The sequence below is a fragment of the Sturnus vulgaris genome, chromosome 1 (genome assembly GCF_052056855.1).
Source record: "Sturnus vulgaris isolate bStuVul1 chromosome 1, bStuVul1.hap1, whole genome shotgun sequence".
NCBI classification, from domain to species: Eukaryota; Metazoa; Chordata; class Aves; order Passeriformes; family Sturnidae; genus Sturnus; species Sturnus vulgaris.
The window spans coordinates 110,321,070-110,334,599 of record NC_142243.1 but is presented as its reverse complement, the minus strand read 5'-3'; the positions used below and the strand labels follow the sequence as shown (position 1 = coordinate 110,334,599).

At 38.7% G+C, this 13,530-nt stretch overlaps 1 protein-coding gene across 1 annotated transcript in view; it reads right to left on the bottom strand.

Moving 5' to 3' along the window:
* Positions 1-13,530, bottom strand: part of LAMA3 (laminin subunit alpha 3) — a 110,287-nt gene that overhangs the window by 12,575 nt on the left and 84,182 nt on the right. The window contains exons 51-65 of the mRNA XM_088174029.1: positions 12,587-12,703; positions 11,906-12,057; positions 10,471-10,612; positions 9,781-9,880; positions 9,278-9,394; positions 9,015-9,194; positions 7,056-7,198; positions 5,836-6,009; positions 4,552-4,703; positions 4,291-4,453; positions 3,716-3,849; positions 3,086-3,233; positions 2,119-2,238; positions 1,072-1,196; positions 584-704 (exon numbers count right to left, since the gene is read on the bottom strand). Of these exons, the coding sequence (XP_088030155.1) occupies positions 584-704; positions 1,072-1,196; positions 2,119-2,238; positions 3,086-3,233; positions 3,716-3,849; positions 4,291-4,453; positions 4,552-4,703; positions 5,836-6,009; positions 7,056-7,198; positions 9,015-9,194; positions 9,278-9,394; positions 9,781-9,880; positions 10,471-10,612; positions 11,906-12,057; positions 12,587-12,703 (2,088 nt within the window). The remainder of the gene's footprint in view (positions 1-583; positions 705-1,071; positions 1,197-2,118; positions 2,239-3,085; positions 3,234-3,715; positions 3,850-4,290; positions 4,454-4,551; positions 4,704-5,835; positions 6,010-7,055; positions 7,199-9,014; positions 9,195-9,277; positions 9,395-9,780; positions 9,881-10,470; positions 10,613-11,905; positions 12,058-12,586; positions 12,704-13,530) is intronic.

Sequence of the window (13,530 nt, the reverse complement as noted above, 5' to 3'; positions counted from 1 at the left end):
TGCACCATGTAAGCAGCAGTAAGTAGAAGCAGGATAGTTTTCATCTCTCCATGCAGCACTAGTTAAGCCAGCACTGAAATGTCATGTTGTCCCATTTCAAAAAGAACATGGCAAAACTTAAGAATGCACAGAAAATTACACAACAATCAGATGAGTGGAGCCGTAGAATGAGAGACACTGATGCAAGCAGTCTGTTAGGATCTTTTAAGAAAAAAGGCTGAGAGGTCATTTAATTAGGAAGTGTAAACACCTTGGCAAGGGGAAAGAGACAGAGCAGTATTAAGCATTCCAGCCTAATCAATAACAGCAACTGGAAGCCAACAAGCTTACATAGTAAATATGAATACTTAATTGTAAACAGTATTACATAAGAGGGTTTTCAATGTGCTGTAACAAGCTATCACAATAGGGCTGCTGTCTCTTTTATTTCTGCATCTTCACACCCAATCCAGGTTCTTTTACTGCCATCACATGTTAACTAAATATAATTTTAGATCCAAGCAAAACATAATGGTCCAGGATTTATAGACAAACCAGAATCTGTGAACTCCAGCAGAAGTTTTTGAGGAAATTTATTAGTTACCTTCCAGTCATCTGAACATTTCTTGCTGACACCAAAAGTCTTATCAAAAACAACAGATGCTCTGGCTGGAGTTTTCACATTCTTCATGCAGCCTCGGAATGGAGGTGTGGATATATTAAAGCTGTTTTCAGGGAGGGTAAGGAAAAGGAATTCAGTAACCTGGCATTTCAAAGCACACACCACTATAGTAACCTATAAATGCTGACAATATAAGAAACAGAGAAAAAGAACAAGAGCAATTTTTCAATTTTTCTTGCATTCACATGCTCATGCTGATGAAACCAAACCTTTAGGATGCACTCCAACAAAGATCTCACCATCAGCCAAAAATCACTGATTATGATCATGTACTAAACCCTTGGGTTTTTTTATGTCACATTAGATAGTCAATACAGAGTGGGAAAGAAATTGTGTAAGGAAAGAGTTTAGATGGAGTTTCCCTACAAAGCCTGTATATTACAGTCTTTTTATAGTTTATAGTTACCCACCGTTCCCGTAGAAAAGATGGAACTCCACCTAGGTAGTACTCAGTGAAATTGAAGACATGTTTTTGGGCTCTAATATTAGGACTGACAAACACAACTTTCTTTCTTCGGTCAAGCACCAAATTAATCTGAAATACACAAATAATGAGAACCACTTCACTGGGCAGAAACGAAAATCATTTACCTGATTAAAAGTACGCTCAAAGAGCATGACATGGTGATGTTTATTTTCCCCCTCCTCTTGTTTACTAGTGACTTACATCAAGGATAATTGCAGTAGTTTAAAGGTACTTTGCAAACTTTGGACATTTAGGCAAAGAAAGGAAAATGTTCAACTATCCAAATACAGGTGAGATTTTATTTTTATCTGAAAGATTGCCCTTTCTAAAAAAAAAAACCACACCTCACCTAAGATTCAGATATTGTCTTGTCTTTGCAGCTGAAGATTCAGAAGCTGCTGCCTGATACAAAAACTAAGTCAGTCAATAGATTGAAGGTAACTTGACTGAGTAGAGCATAAAGATTCCTTGCAGCAGACCCTGCATCTTACACTATTTAGCTGGAAAAATATTATGGGGAAAAGAGAGAACTAACCAACAAGGAAATCAAAGGCTTTTCACAATATCTTTACAATTTCACTCTGGTAGTGCTGCAAAAGAACTGGACTGAAGCTAAGGAGACAAGCAACAACAAAAACTGCAAAAGAGTAATCTCTATAAAGATCAGCCCACCCTAAAGAAATAAACCCTTGGGTAGTGAAAACATTAATCTAAGTATGAAACTAATGCAAATAATTGCAATCTACACAGCTATCTTTATGTAAAGCATTGCTCTGACAAATTTTTATTCCTTTGGTGGTTTCACTTTTAAAACTGAACATATTAAAGCAGGACAAGAGAAAGATTAATTTTCACATCTCCAGACTAGTCCCCAGTGACTTGATTTCCTCACACAAAAGGAAAACTCCATAACTAAACTTTGCAACAGTACAGTTTCAGTTAATGTGTATTTTTTCAAATAATGGTCCCTTGATTCTTTAAAATTACATACTTGTTGATATGTTCCATCATTTACAATGTTTTTGCCTTCTACTTCTTCTGGAGTTTCAGAGTCAAGTTTGTATCTAAAAACTGTATGGCCATTTTTAATGAGCACACTGATAAACTGATCCTGCAATTAAAAAACAACAAAAAACACCAACACAATTAAATTGCCACTATTTCAGATATATATTTCACTGCCACATGAATAATTTTAATGAAGTTATCTACTTGCTTCAAGAAAGCTTTTTTGAGGAAAGGATAACACAAGGCAACTTACACGAATGAATTGTAATTATTTTAAACTATTGTAAACAGGTCTGGTATCAGCTCCAGGTATTCTCCAATCTCTCAAGGACTTTGTGTCATTTCAAATGTCTACTGACTTTTTTCAGCATTGAAAAATTAACCAGAATATGTCCCATTGCTTGCAAATACACCTACAAGATTACTAGATTAAGTAGCAGCATGGTGGTCTTGAGCATCTTCACAGGTATATGTCATCATGCCCCTTTCTATATTCTTTTTTACTGTTTCCATGCATATCTAGATTTGGGAAGAGTGCACTTCCAGTTTTGGAGGATTTCAATATTCCAAGGTCGGTTTGATTCCCATCACATTCCTCCTTTCCTGCCCCCAGTTCTGAATTCTCTGTATGGCCTAAAGGAGGAACCTCTTGGAATGATTTTCTACTCAGCCTCGACAAAGTGAGTATCCAGCAGCCATTGTAGAATCATTGAAAATCTCAAGCTGGAAGGGACCCATAAGTCCAACTCCCTGCTTCTTGCACAACTACCTATGGCTAATCCATATGACATTAAACATACAGCAGAATCTACTGATTTTCCACACAGATGAAAAGAACACTTTTAAGACATTTCCTTATAATTATTACTATATCTGACATGTTCTTTAATAAGCAAGATTTTTAAGATGTTCTTCCACTACAAAACAGAGAGAAGCATTCCACACATTACCCCGTTTGCTGCAAAAAACACAATGCCTTCATCTGCAGTCGTCTCAACTGTCTGCTCGTACCGCACTCGGTCGGCACTTCCTTCTCTCGCTGTGACACTGGCGTAACCAGTGCCCTCAAAATAGCTTTGGTCAGTCTCCTCTTTATATCTGTAATAATTCAATGTCACAGGTGTGAATATATGACAGCAAAAACTTCTACCATGTGGACTTACTGCCATTATAATTTTGGAAAAGCTGAACTTAAAGTGTTTGGTATAGGGCCAAATTCTGATCTAACCCAAGCACACAGAAAACCTTCCACTGGCTTCTATCAGATTCACAAATGGTCTTTAAAGAGGAAATAATTAATGACTGACTTTTTTGAACTTAATGTAATATTTACTTTGTAAAGTAGGTGAACATATTAGTCTACAAATTGTGTCTGAATTTTATAACACAGATTGAGATTGCCATAGATGTGAATCATGTAATTACTGAGGATTTTCTTTAAGAAATGTAATAATGACCAAGAGTTAGAAAAAATCACCAGTTTAGCTACAGTGGTTATTCTTCTGGATGTGAAAAGACAAGAATTAATAATGATAAAAAAAATCACAGAACTATGAAACACTTCTGTGTTCATATCATACCTTCTGCAGGGTTTCACTTCAGTGGTGTTGAGATTAAAAGTCCTCTTGAAGTTGTAAAGGCTGATAATACGCTCATTTAGGCTGTTCAATTCAATGCAGCCTTCATAATGAGGATAGTTGAGATTACGTGGAGGCTGAAAAACAGTCTCATTAAAACCATGTCATCAACAAAATTTTACATTGCTATCTAACTGCTAAGACTTAAGACACAGAATATGGCATTCTAAATATGTAAAAAAAGATACTACATGCTTGTATACTTTATCCAAACCATCTGATATGACCCTAGGTGTACTGCAGCACAATTTAAAGTAGAGCCACATGGATTGGGAACAGCATTTAGCAGGGCTGGACAGGTTTCATGCTTTACTTGGCAAGTGAAATATCATCATGTTCCCTTCTTTGAGCTCTAACATGCAACAAGCCAGGCAGATTCTGTAGAAAGTAGCATCTCCTTGCATCTCATCTATTCCTACTGACATAGATAAACTTTTACACATGCTTTTAAAAGACTGCTAGTTCAAATCTAGGATGATTAACACAAAATCCCTTTAAAACACTAAGAAACCCTGTACCGTAAAATCTGGTGGGTATCCTCCAACATAAAAGACAACATTGCTGGGATCAAGATCGAGGAGCATGTCACTGTCTCCACTGCTTGCACTCCTAGGGCTTTCATAATCTGGAGAAATTGATGTTGCTGCTTTGATGTACTTCACCTTTGCATACTGGTAAATCCTAAAATCAAAACAGACAGTCAGAATATCACATCACACTAATAAAAGATGTTATTAGCAGATTTTCAAGAAGATTTTTGTAGTCTGTGGGTCTTATACCTTTCAAATGTAACTTGATCCATCACAGCTTCCTCAGTTTTGCTTTGGGTCACCAATGACTGCACTCTCACTTCTCCATCATCCCCTCCCAGGTTATAGACACAAGTAAGGTAACCATCTTTCACAGCCATACCGATGTAGTCCTTGGAAGCCTAAAAATAGCAAAGCAAATAATAATAATTAATAAATGATTAATTGTAATGAAGGTAAAATACAGCAGCACTTTCTTAGAGACATCATCATGCTGTGCATGAGTCATAAGAAATCCACCCACCTAATGATGAGAATTAAGTTTATCAGTTCTGGGAAGAAAAAATTGTAATCCTGTATGTTGCACTGATTCAATGAATACAGTTTTAAATTAACTGAAAAGTCATGTGTGGCTTTTTTATTTTTGTAACAACAGTATCTAAAATATTTTTCTCACTTGTAACATCTCCCAGCTTAAGCTATGAAAATGTGACACCTTTACTATGAATTAGAATCAACATCTGTGACATAAAAAAGATGTTCAGAACAACACCCAGTGAAGGACAATGGCTCCTACTGAGGTGACTGGGAGCAGCCATTTTCCCCAAAAAATCACATTTTATTTCTTCAAGACAGTATATTTCAGAAGTAACCATTAAAACGCTTTCAACAGATGTCCTGGCTAGTTATTCAGAGGATAAAAAGATGAAATCCAGAACAAATATCTCTAAACAGCTTTCGGTGTAGGCATAAGGCTCACTACAGATACAGCTGCAGTCAAATAACAAGACTAGAAACCACACGCAGGAAATTTTTAAAATGCTTGATGGTGATTGAGCAAACCTGAATGCACAAGCAGGCCTGCATTGTTCTGCATATTCAGAAGACAAAAAAATTAAGAGCTGAGGGGCTGAATTTTAAAACTGAAATGATCACTTTTTTTAACCAACAGAGAAACTCAAGAGTGACATATTGTGAAAAGAGTCAAAGCTCTGAGGCAGAAGTTGGGCTGAGTTTGTGCTGACTGCTGCAGAAACTGACAGGTCTGATAAGAATGTGTGATGGTATCCATAATGGAGAAGTAACTTCCAAAGGAGCAAAAGAGCAAAGCATCAAAAGAAAAGGATCAGCCACTTGTGAGTTACTTTGCCAAGGAATGAATTAACAAAACATTTCTACCACCACTTAAAGGAAATTTTAAAGAAATAGGCCAACAGTAGCTACAAACTTCAGTCAGAACAGGTCACTTCCCATCCTTTTCTCAAAACAAGATATCTGGTCTAAAAATCAGATTAAATATCAAAATATACCTACATCTTTATTACCCAGGTACAGGACAAACCTATTTGTCCTCTGGGGGGTGTCTGGTTCTTGCTGAGGTCTTTGGATAAATAAGGAAAGTGAGGTGTAGCCCTTTAGATCTTCAAGGTTGCTCGGAGGTCGAACTTCTACACCAGAGCTGCCATTGAACCTCATAGGAATAGTAACCTGTTAAGAAAATCAAAGTTCAGTATGTTACAATTAACTATTGCTGCTACTCCTGTTTCACTGGTGTGTTTAATTGCAAAGTAACCCATTACACATCCTGGTCATGTTTCAGCCATTAATTACCACAGATTTGGACTCTGATCCTACCAAACAAAATAATTAGGAAACAGACTGGATAATGCAGTAGTCTGTATTATCAATACTTAACACAGCACTTTTTTGTTCCAGACATCAATTAATCAACCCTTACTGTGCCTCTGTCAAGTAACTGTTACTTTCAATACACGCACAGGGAAGGATGTGACCTGAAGCTCTGAAGAGCAAGTCTATGAATTATTTAGATGTCTACAAACACATCCTGGTGTTTCACTTAGCTGGATTTGACTGTCTGTTGGGAATTTCAATGCACCTCTAATATGATAAAGACACATCCTATTACAGATAAATACACCATGATCACGGATTCCTCTTATTCACTGTAACTCTAGGCTATTTGTGGTGATCTCAGAGATGCTTCTTAGCACCTGAGACTACTCTATTGCTTCAGCAGCTACTGCAGTTGCTGAAATAAGAAAGGGCAGTCTAATAAGGTGCCAGTAGCCAATTTCTAACATCTTGGAGCAGCTGGAGTAGCGAGAGCACAGGGCTGCACAACTTCTTTGGCAGTGTCTCAATTGACCATGCATGGGTGGAAAACCCTGTCTCTAAGCAGCAGAGCCAACTCTGTCCCTGCTGCCAAAGCCACCACAATGTACCTTGGAAGGCAAGAGGCTGCTGTACAAATAAGCATTACAGAGATGCCCTGGGGGAAAAAAACTAATGGGAAAAAGATGTAGCAGGATGCTACTGCATCCTGTCATTTTTATGTATGAATTATTATGCTTCCCATCACTGCAGTTACTTCGGTTGCTGGGTAGTGCTGTTGAATTAAATTTATGTCTAGTCTTTCACACACATCTAAATAAAATGCTTTAGAAAGAGAAAGAGGAATGAAAGTACTGTTGTGTATCCAAACAACTGAGGTCAAGCATGACTGCAGGACAGACCTTATTTGCAGCATCTCTTGCCTGCTGAATCAGCTCTCTTATGCGATCTATGTTCTCAGAGATGTTGCTTATTGGCATCAGCTGTTGGTTGATACTCTTGATCTTGCTGAACAGATCTGGAAGCTGGTTTGTCAAATTTTTTACTGCAATGAAAGAAAGTAAATCATTTGATAATAAAAAGGAGGAGGAAAACAAGATGCAAAAATATGGTATCACTACACAATTATCAGAAAAACAGTGGACAGGGTAATGACAAAAGAGTTTTGACTGGTCCTACAATATTAGGAAGCTCTCACTAAAAGTAGCAGTTTATACAGAGGTTATTGTACTCCTGCAATTTGTGGCCAAAGGTATTTGCTGAAGCAGTCAGAATCAGCACTTCCAAAAATGTTTTAGGTAAAGGTCCAGAAAAAAAGAATTAAATAGAACAGCCAGGTGGTCTCTGACATTATTACCCAGTGGCTGTGGATGCTGGGGAGGATGAGGATAAAGGACAGCAGACAGGACTCAGGCTCATAGCATCTCCTACTGCCACTGTCAGAGAGTGAATAATGGGATAGGCAGACTTCTGGCCTGACTGAGTAGACCAAGAATTATATCCTTGTGCCAAGGCTGCTAACCAGCACAGTTTAATAGTGAGCCTTACAGTATATGGCGAGGTTTATTTCATAGAAAAGAAAATATGATGAGAATTTCAACTTTCGCCATAACAGGAAACAATTTCTCATCTCCTGTAACTGCAAAAGCCAAAAACGAAACAAAAAAACCCACTCTGAAAGTATTTGCAGACTTCAACCCTATCATGCAGAAGGCAAATAAAATGAAATCCAGACCTTTTGTTTTTCTAAATATAACTTATAAACCAGTTTTGTAACTGCGGGGATGACTTACAATCCTGCAATACTATGCAGGACTAGCTCTTGTATTCATACTATTTAAAATGTTTTCCTCTTACTTGACTTTATCAGATAAAACTGCTGAGAAGATGTAAAATAAAGTTGTTTGGGAATGTGATTGTCCTGTATTTTGTATTCAGCACAGGCTCAGTGCAATCCTTTTCACTTAATTTCAGCTAGCACACATGTAGTCAAAGGCCCCTCACTAGCCAGTGTAGCAGAAAATCAGGTAATCACAGAGCAGCTAAGGTTGGAAGGAAACTCTAGAGGTCACAATGTGCAACCCCTGTGCTCAAGCAGGGCCATCTAGATCCAGTTGCCCAAACTTGTGTCTAGGCAGGCTTCTGAATATTCCCAAGGATGGAGACTGCACAACCTCTCTGGGCAATCTGTGCTAGTACCCAGTCACCCTCACAATAAAAGAACTGTTTTGTCATGTTCAGAAAGAATCTCCTGTGTTTCAGCTTTTACCCCAAGGGCACTTTGCTGGCTCATCTTCAGCTTTGTGCCCACCAAGACCCCCAGGTCCTTTTCTACAAAGTCTTTTTCCAGCTTGGCCACCTGCTCAGCCTATACTGGTACATGGGTTTCTTTCTCCTCAGGTGCAGGACTTCTTGTTGAACTTCATGAGGTTCCTAGCAGTTTATTTCCACAGCCTGTTGAGGTTTGTCTGGATGGCAGCATGACCCTCTGGTGTATCAGCCACTCCTTCCAGGTTAGTGTAAGGAGCAAACGTGCTGAGGCACACTCTGCCTCATCAACCAGATCATTAATAAAGGTGTTGAACAGGATCAGTCCCAGTATTGACCCCTGGGGTCCCCCATTAGTCACTAGCCTCCAAATCTTTAGAGACCAGTCATGGCACTAGCTTTTAACACATACCACAGAATGGCCTGAGTCACTTTCTGCTGTGCCTGTCCCTTTCTACTACTGGCCATAAAGGAAGTTCAGAATACTTGCTTAGGGTAAGTGCCTAACTTTTGAATGAAACCTTCTGCTGCAAAACTGGCCACGTTCACCCCACAGTGATTTGGCAGGCCCCATTGCACAGAACCTGCCATACCTGAATTGTTTGCCTCTATCAGTGCTTTATTGAAGCTGGCACTCTGTGTGCTTCCATAGTTACTCTTAATTCTTTCCACTTCTGCTTCAATTGGGAACAGTTCACCCAACACTCTATCGGTGACAGAGTTGGCATTTTCTGCCGTGTTCCTTGCACTGGTGATGATGCTGTCGATGTCACCTAAAACACACAGAAATGAACATGCAGGTTCTGATAGCAACAGATGAAAGGGGCAGGCCAGAAGTGATCTCTAAGTAACAAACCTCTGTTTATCCCGTTGAGATTGTTTTGAGCAGTGACAAGATCAATTTTCAGTGAATTTGTCTTTCCATCAGTAACACCAAGTCTTCGCTTTAGGTCTTCGAGGTTTGGACCAATAGCTGCAAAACAGTGAAAGCCCCATGAGAATTTTAATGAAAAATATAAATTTTCTGTTGGACAGATGGTGTTGCAGCACTTGTCTACACTCTTACACAGTTCATGCTGCCACTGAGCATTGAGTCCACTGCAAAACAAGTACAAGACAAAGGATTTGCTGGACAGGAGGACTGCAAAGGTGTATAGCATAGCAGAAGCAGGAAATTGACATTCTTGCCTTTTTGCCATGGGAAGTAACTATCACAAAAAGTCCTGCCATAATGGAACTACATTACGATGTTTTTTTTGTTGAACAAGTGCTGAAATGCTTTGCTGAGATGTGAAAATTTATGGTTCAAGGAAAGCTTCTTATGCCATGTCAATATCTCTAGTATCACTTTCTTAGTACCTTGCAATTTCTTTTCAGTGTCCTGTGCTTGATCCATGAGTGTACTGCTCTCAGTTTTTAACCTTGCAGCTTTTCCTGATAGGTCTTCTCTCTTCACAGTCTGATAATAGAAGCATGGTACTGTAAGATCACTTGATAATTATATTAAAATTTAAAGAGTAAAGGGGAGAGTCCAATCCAATTTGAAGAACCCAACTCTACAAGGGCAGAGATCTCATCTGAAGAACATCACCTTTAGCAACAACTACCAAGGTTAATTGAAGCATACTACAACCTTGGTCTTTAGTAAACTTCAGATGGACTTTAGGGCATTAGGAGGAAATTACTAGCATACAGCTGCTGGATGTTATGTCTATGATGAAGAGCTTGTGGGTATTAGTAGTGCAGAGTAAAAGGGAATACCTGAAATCACCTGCAGTGAATACCAGGCTTACCTTGTAAGATCTCTATTTTGCACTGAAAGCAACAGACAGAAACTCATACGGGCAATCACATCAGAAGGGCAGTACTAGGCCTGGTTAGTGCTGAGCCAAGACTAATTAATCAACGTGCAGAACAGCAACTCATATGAAAGGTCTCAGAAAAATAAAGCATGCCAAGACATACAGATGTTTGATTTTGGGGCCTCTGCCATAGCTGAAGAAAATTAAAATTGGGTGGTAACAAATTTACCATAATTTGGCCACTTACTGATAAAGCTGAGTCAGCTGCTTTCCCAGCTTGGTTGGCTGCCTCCTCTGCTGCCTTGATGGCACCAATGATATTGTCATAGGCAGTAGAAGCTTCCACAGCACAGCCTACCAACTCGTCCTTCTTGGCACTGTTCTTTATCCTGTGGGAAACAGGGTGAAAAATGCAGCCTTCTGCCAAGGCCGTGAGATGGATTCTGAACAGATCTGAACTCAGTATTTTCTAAGTAACACCAATACAAAAGATATTTTTCAATTAGATCTGCAGCTTCATTCTACAAAAACATCAAATTTGGAGACAGACCAACATGGAAAGACACTTCAGAAGATAGGATAAGTTCAGGAGTGTGGAAAAGCAGAGCTCTGAGACTACAAAGCAGCCTTCAAATGATTAAGATGGAGAGAATTCAACAGAGTATATGGTCAATAATAAGGCACCTCAATCACAGCCCTCCAAACATAATTCAGTTAGGAGGAATTCAGAGAACTGTAGATGTCAGATCATCTAGCAAGTACAAGACCTTATGTGTTTTCCCCAAGGACCAGCACAGCAGCTCTGGAATCAGAAACAACAGACAAAATCTCTTCTACTCACACCCTGTGAACTATACAACTGTTTAGTATTAGCTGCCTTGTATTTGTGAGAACAGTGCCTTCTTAACTGAAAAAAAATCACACTGAAAACTAACAAAAAAGTAATGAAAATGCGGGGGTTTTACCCAATAATTTTCCAGCCATGTTAGGTGTTTTGGAATCTAACTTTCTGAGACTTTCTATTTGGTGTAACAACAAAATGCAAACTATTTGCACAGGGAAAAAAACCCCAGGAGTTCACTTTTTTTTTCATGTTGTTGTGGTGTGTCATAGAAGGACTTCAAAACCATAATTCCAATACAAAGTACAAATAATGGAGAGAAACATTTGATTCCTATCAAGTTTATAGTGTTTTTGCCTCTCTAGAAGATTCCTTGAAGGATGAGTAAACTAGAGGAGGTCTTTTCCTCCATGGTGCTGAGCAGGCATGTCTGAAGACTGCCGAGACAGCATTTATTCCAATTATTTGCCTCAATGCTTTGATACCATAAAAGCATCCCTGAGTATGAGTACCTGAAATAACTCTACAAAAAATATGCTAAACATCTACCCACTCCATATATGAGGATTTTCTCTTGCTAGTAAGATGTTAATGAAGTGTTAGTACAGTAGTATAAAACAGTATTATGTGAGTTCACACTTCTGGGGGGAAAAATCAGGAAAAATACAGGTAGATCTGGTTTCTGGAGAAAAAGAAAACTTCCATGAAGAAGCAGAAAGGGCCCAACTTAATTTTTCTCTAGCTTTGCAAATGGTTATAAAAGCAAGTAAAATTATAGACCATTACAACCACTTTTTTTGTTCTGTACAAAAAGTACTCATTTACAGGAATGGCAACATACTCTTCCAGTTGTTTTGCCAAATCTTGCAAAGATTTGGCATGTTCCTCGGCCCTCACCACCAGTGGTTCTTTGCTCGCTGATGAGATATTTGCCACTTTTTCATTCATCTCCTTCCTTGCTCCATCCAGCTGAGCAGCCAAACTTTCATATTCCTATGGTTTTTAAAAAGATATAATTTTATTTGTATTTGTACATGTTTCATTTTGTCCATGTCTACTTCAGTGTTGCACATACCTTGCAGCTGAGAGGACCAAAGAGAAAAACATTCCTTTCCAACTTACTCTACAGGTTACTGGAAACAACTGGCAGTCTTTGCATTATGCTTCCAGACCCATTACATAAAAGCTGAGTCAAAGCAAAGACTGTTATATCCCAGTATCTTGCCTCTCTGACAGTGGCTAAAAGCACTTAACCAGAAAGAAATACAAGAATAGCACAATTGCTTATGGTACTTCTCACAGATGTTCTCCCACATTCTGGTATCTGCAGTTCAGTGTCTTCCTCAGACACATCACAACCCTCAACAAGCTTCTCTTACAGAAACCTGCACAGGCAGGCAGACTCCTTTTGCATCCAGGATGGGCTGTGAGATCCTTTCTTTCTTGACTTTCTTGACAGACAAGCCTCATCTCCAGCAAGATATTGAGGTTTTTGACCCTCTCTAAATGTGGTAAATTTTACCTCTTTACTCTCTTGCAATAATCCAAGTGCACTCGTAGCTTGTGTCAGGGAAGATTGGGCCGAGCTCAGAATACTCAAGACACCATTCTGTTGCACATTTGTCTCCTCAATCCGTTTCTGAGGAAAAACGAGAAGTTGAACAACATGTGATTGAGTTAAGAAAAGGAGAAGGAAATTCCATATCTTGTAACCAGAATTAAAAAAAAAAACAAAAACAAAGAAAAAACCCACAAAACAACCACAAACAAACAAAAAACCCAAAAAACCAAACCAAAACAAAAAAACCAAACAAAAATACCAAAACAACAAATCCAAACCTAACCTAGCTGGCAGTAGGATTTACCAAGGGTACAGTCACATTTTTTCTTAAATATGTACATGAGTGTGCTAAACCAGTGATATATTTTAGCGAGACCAGAATTAAGAGAATGTGTCCTGCAGCACACACTTATTCATTATACTATTTTACCAACTCTAAAATTTAAACACTGCTCAGTAATAACAGCTGTTCTGTGTCCTAATGAAACCTCAGAAGCTGCTCTGTAGAAAATTAATCCCAAATAATTTAACAGTATTGCATACATTTTTGCTCCCATCTTTCATAGCTGTCAAAGCTAAAAACTTCAAAGAACTTACTATGAAAAGTACATCAGCATCAAGAATGTGGTCTAGAAAAGGAAACAAAAGCACTAGTGGCAGCTGGAAAGAAGTGCTGGGAAGAGAATCTCCTTCCCTGCTCTCATCAGAGCTATGTCTTGGTCATGCTGTTCTGGTCACACACAGAGGCCAGAAGCAGCAGTATACTGCATTTATACCTGTCCATACACACATCAGAAGATGGAAAGAGACCCTCAAGAAAGTGTAAAGAATTAGTGCTACTTGGCTTTGTGAAGTCAAAAGCAGCAACCAAAGCCAGTTCTTATCTTTTGAGGTTTAATTTTTTC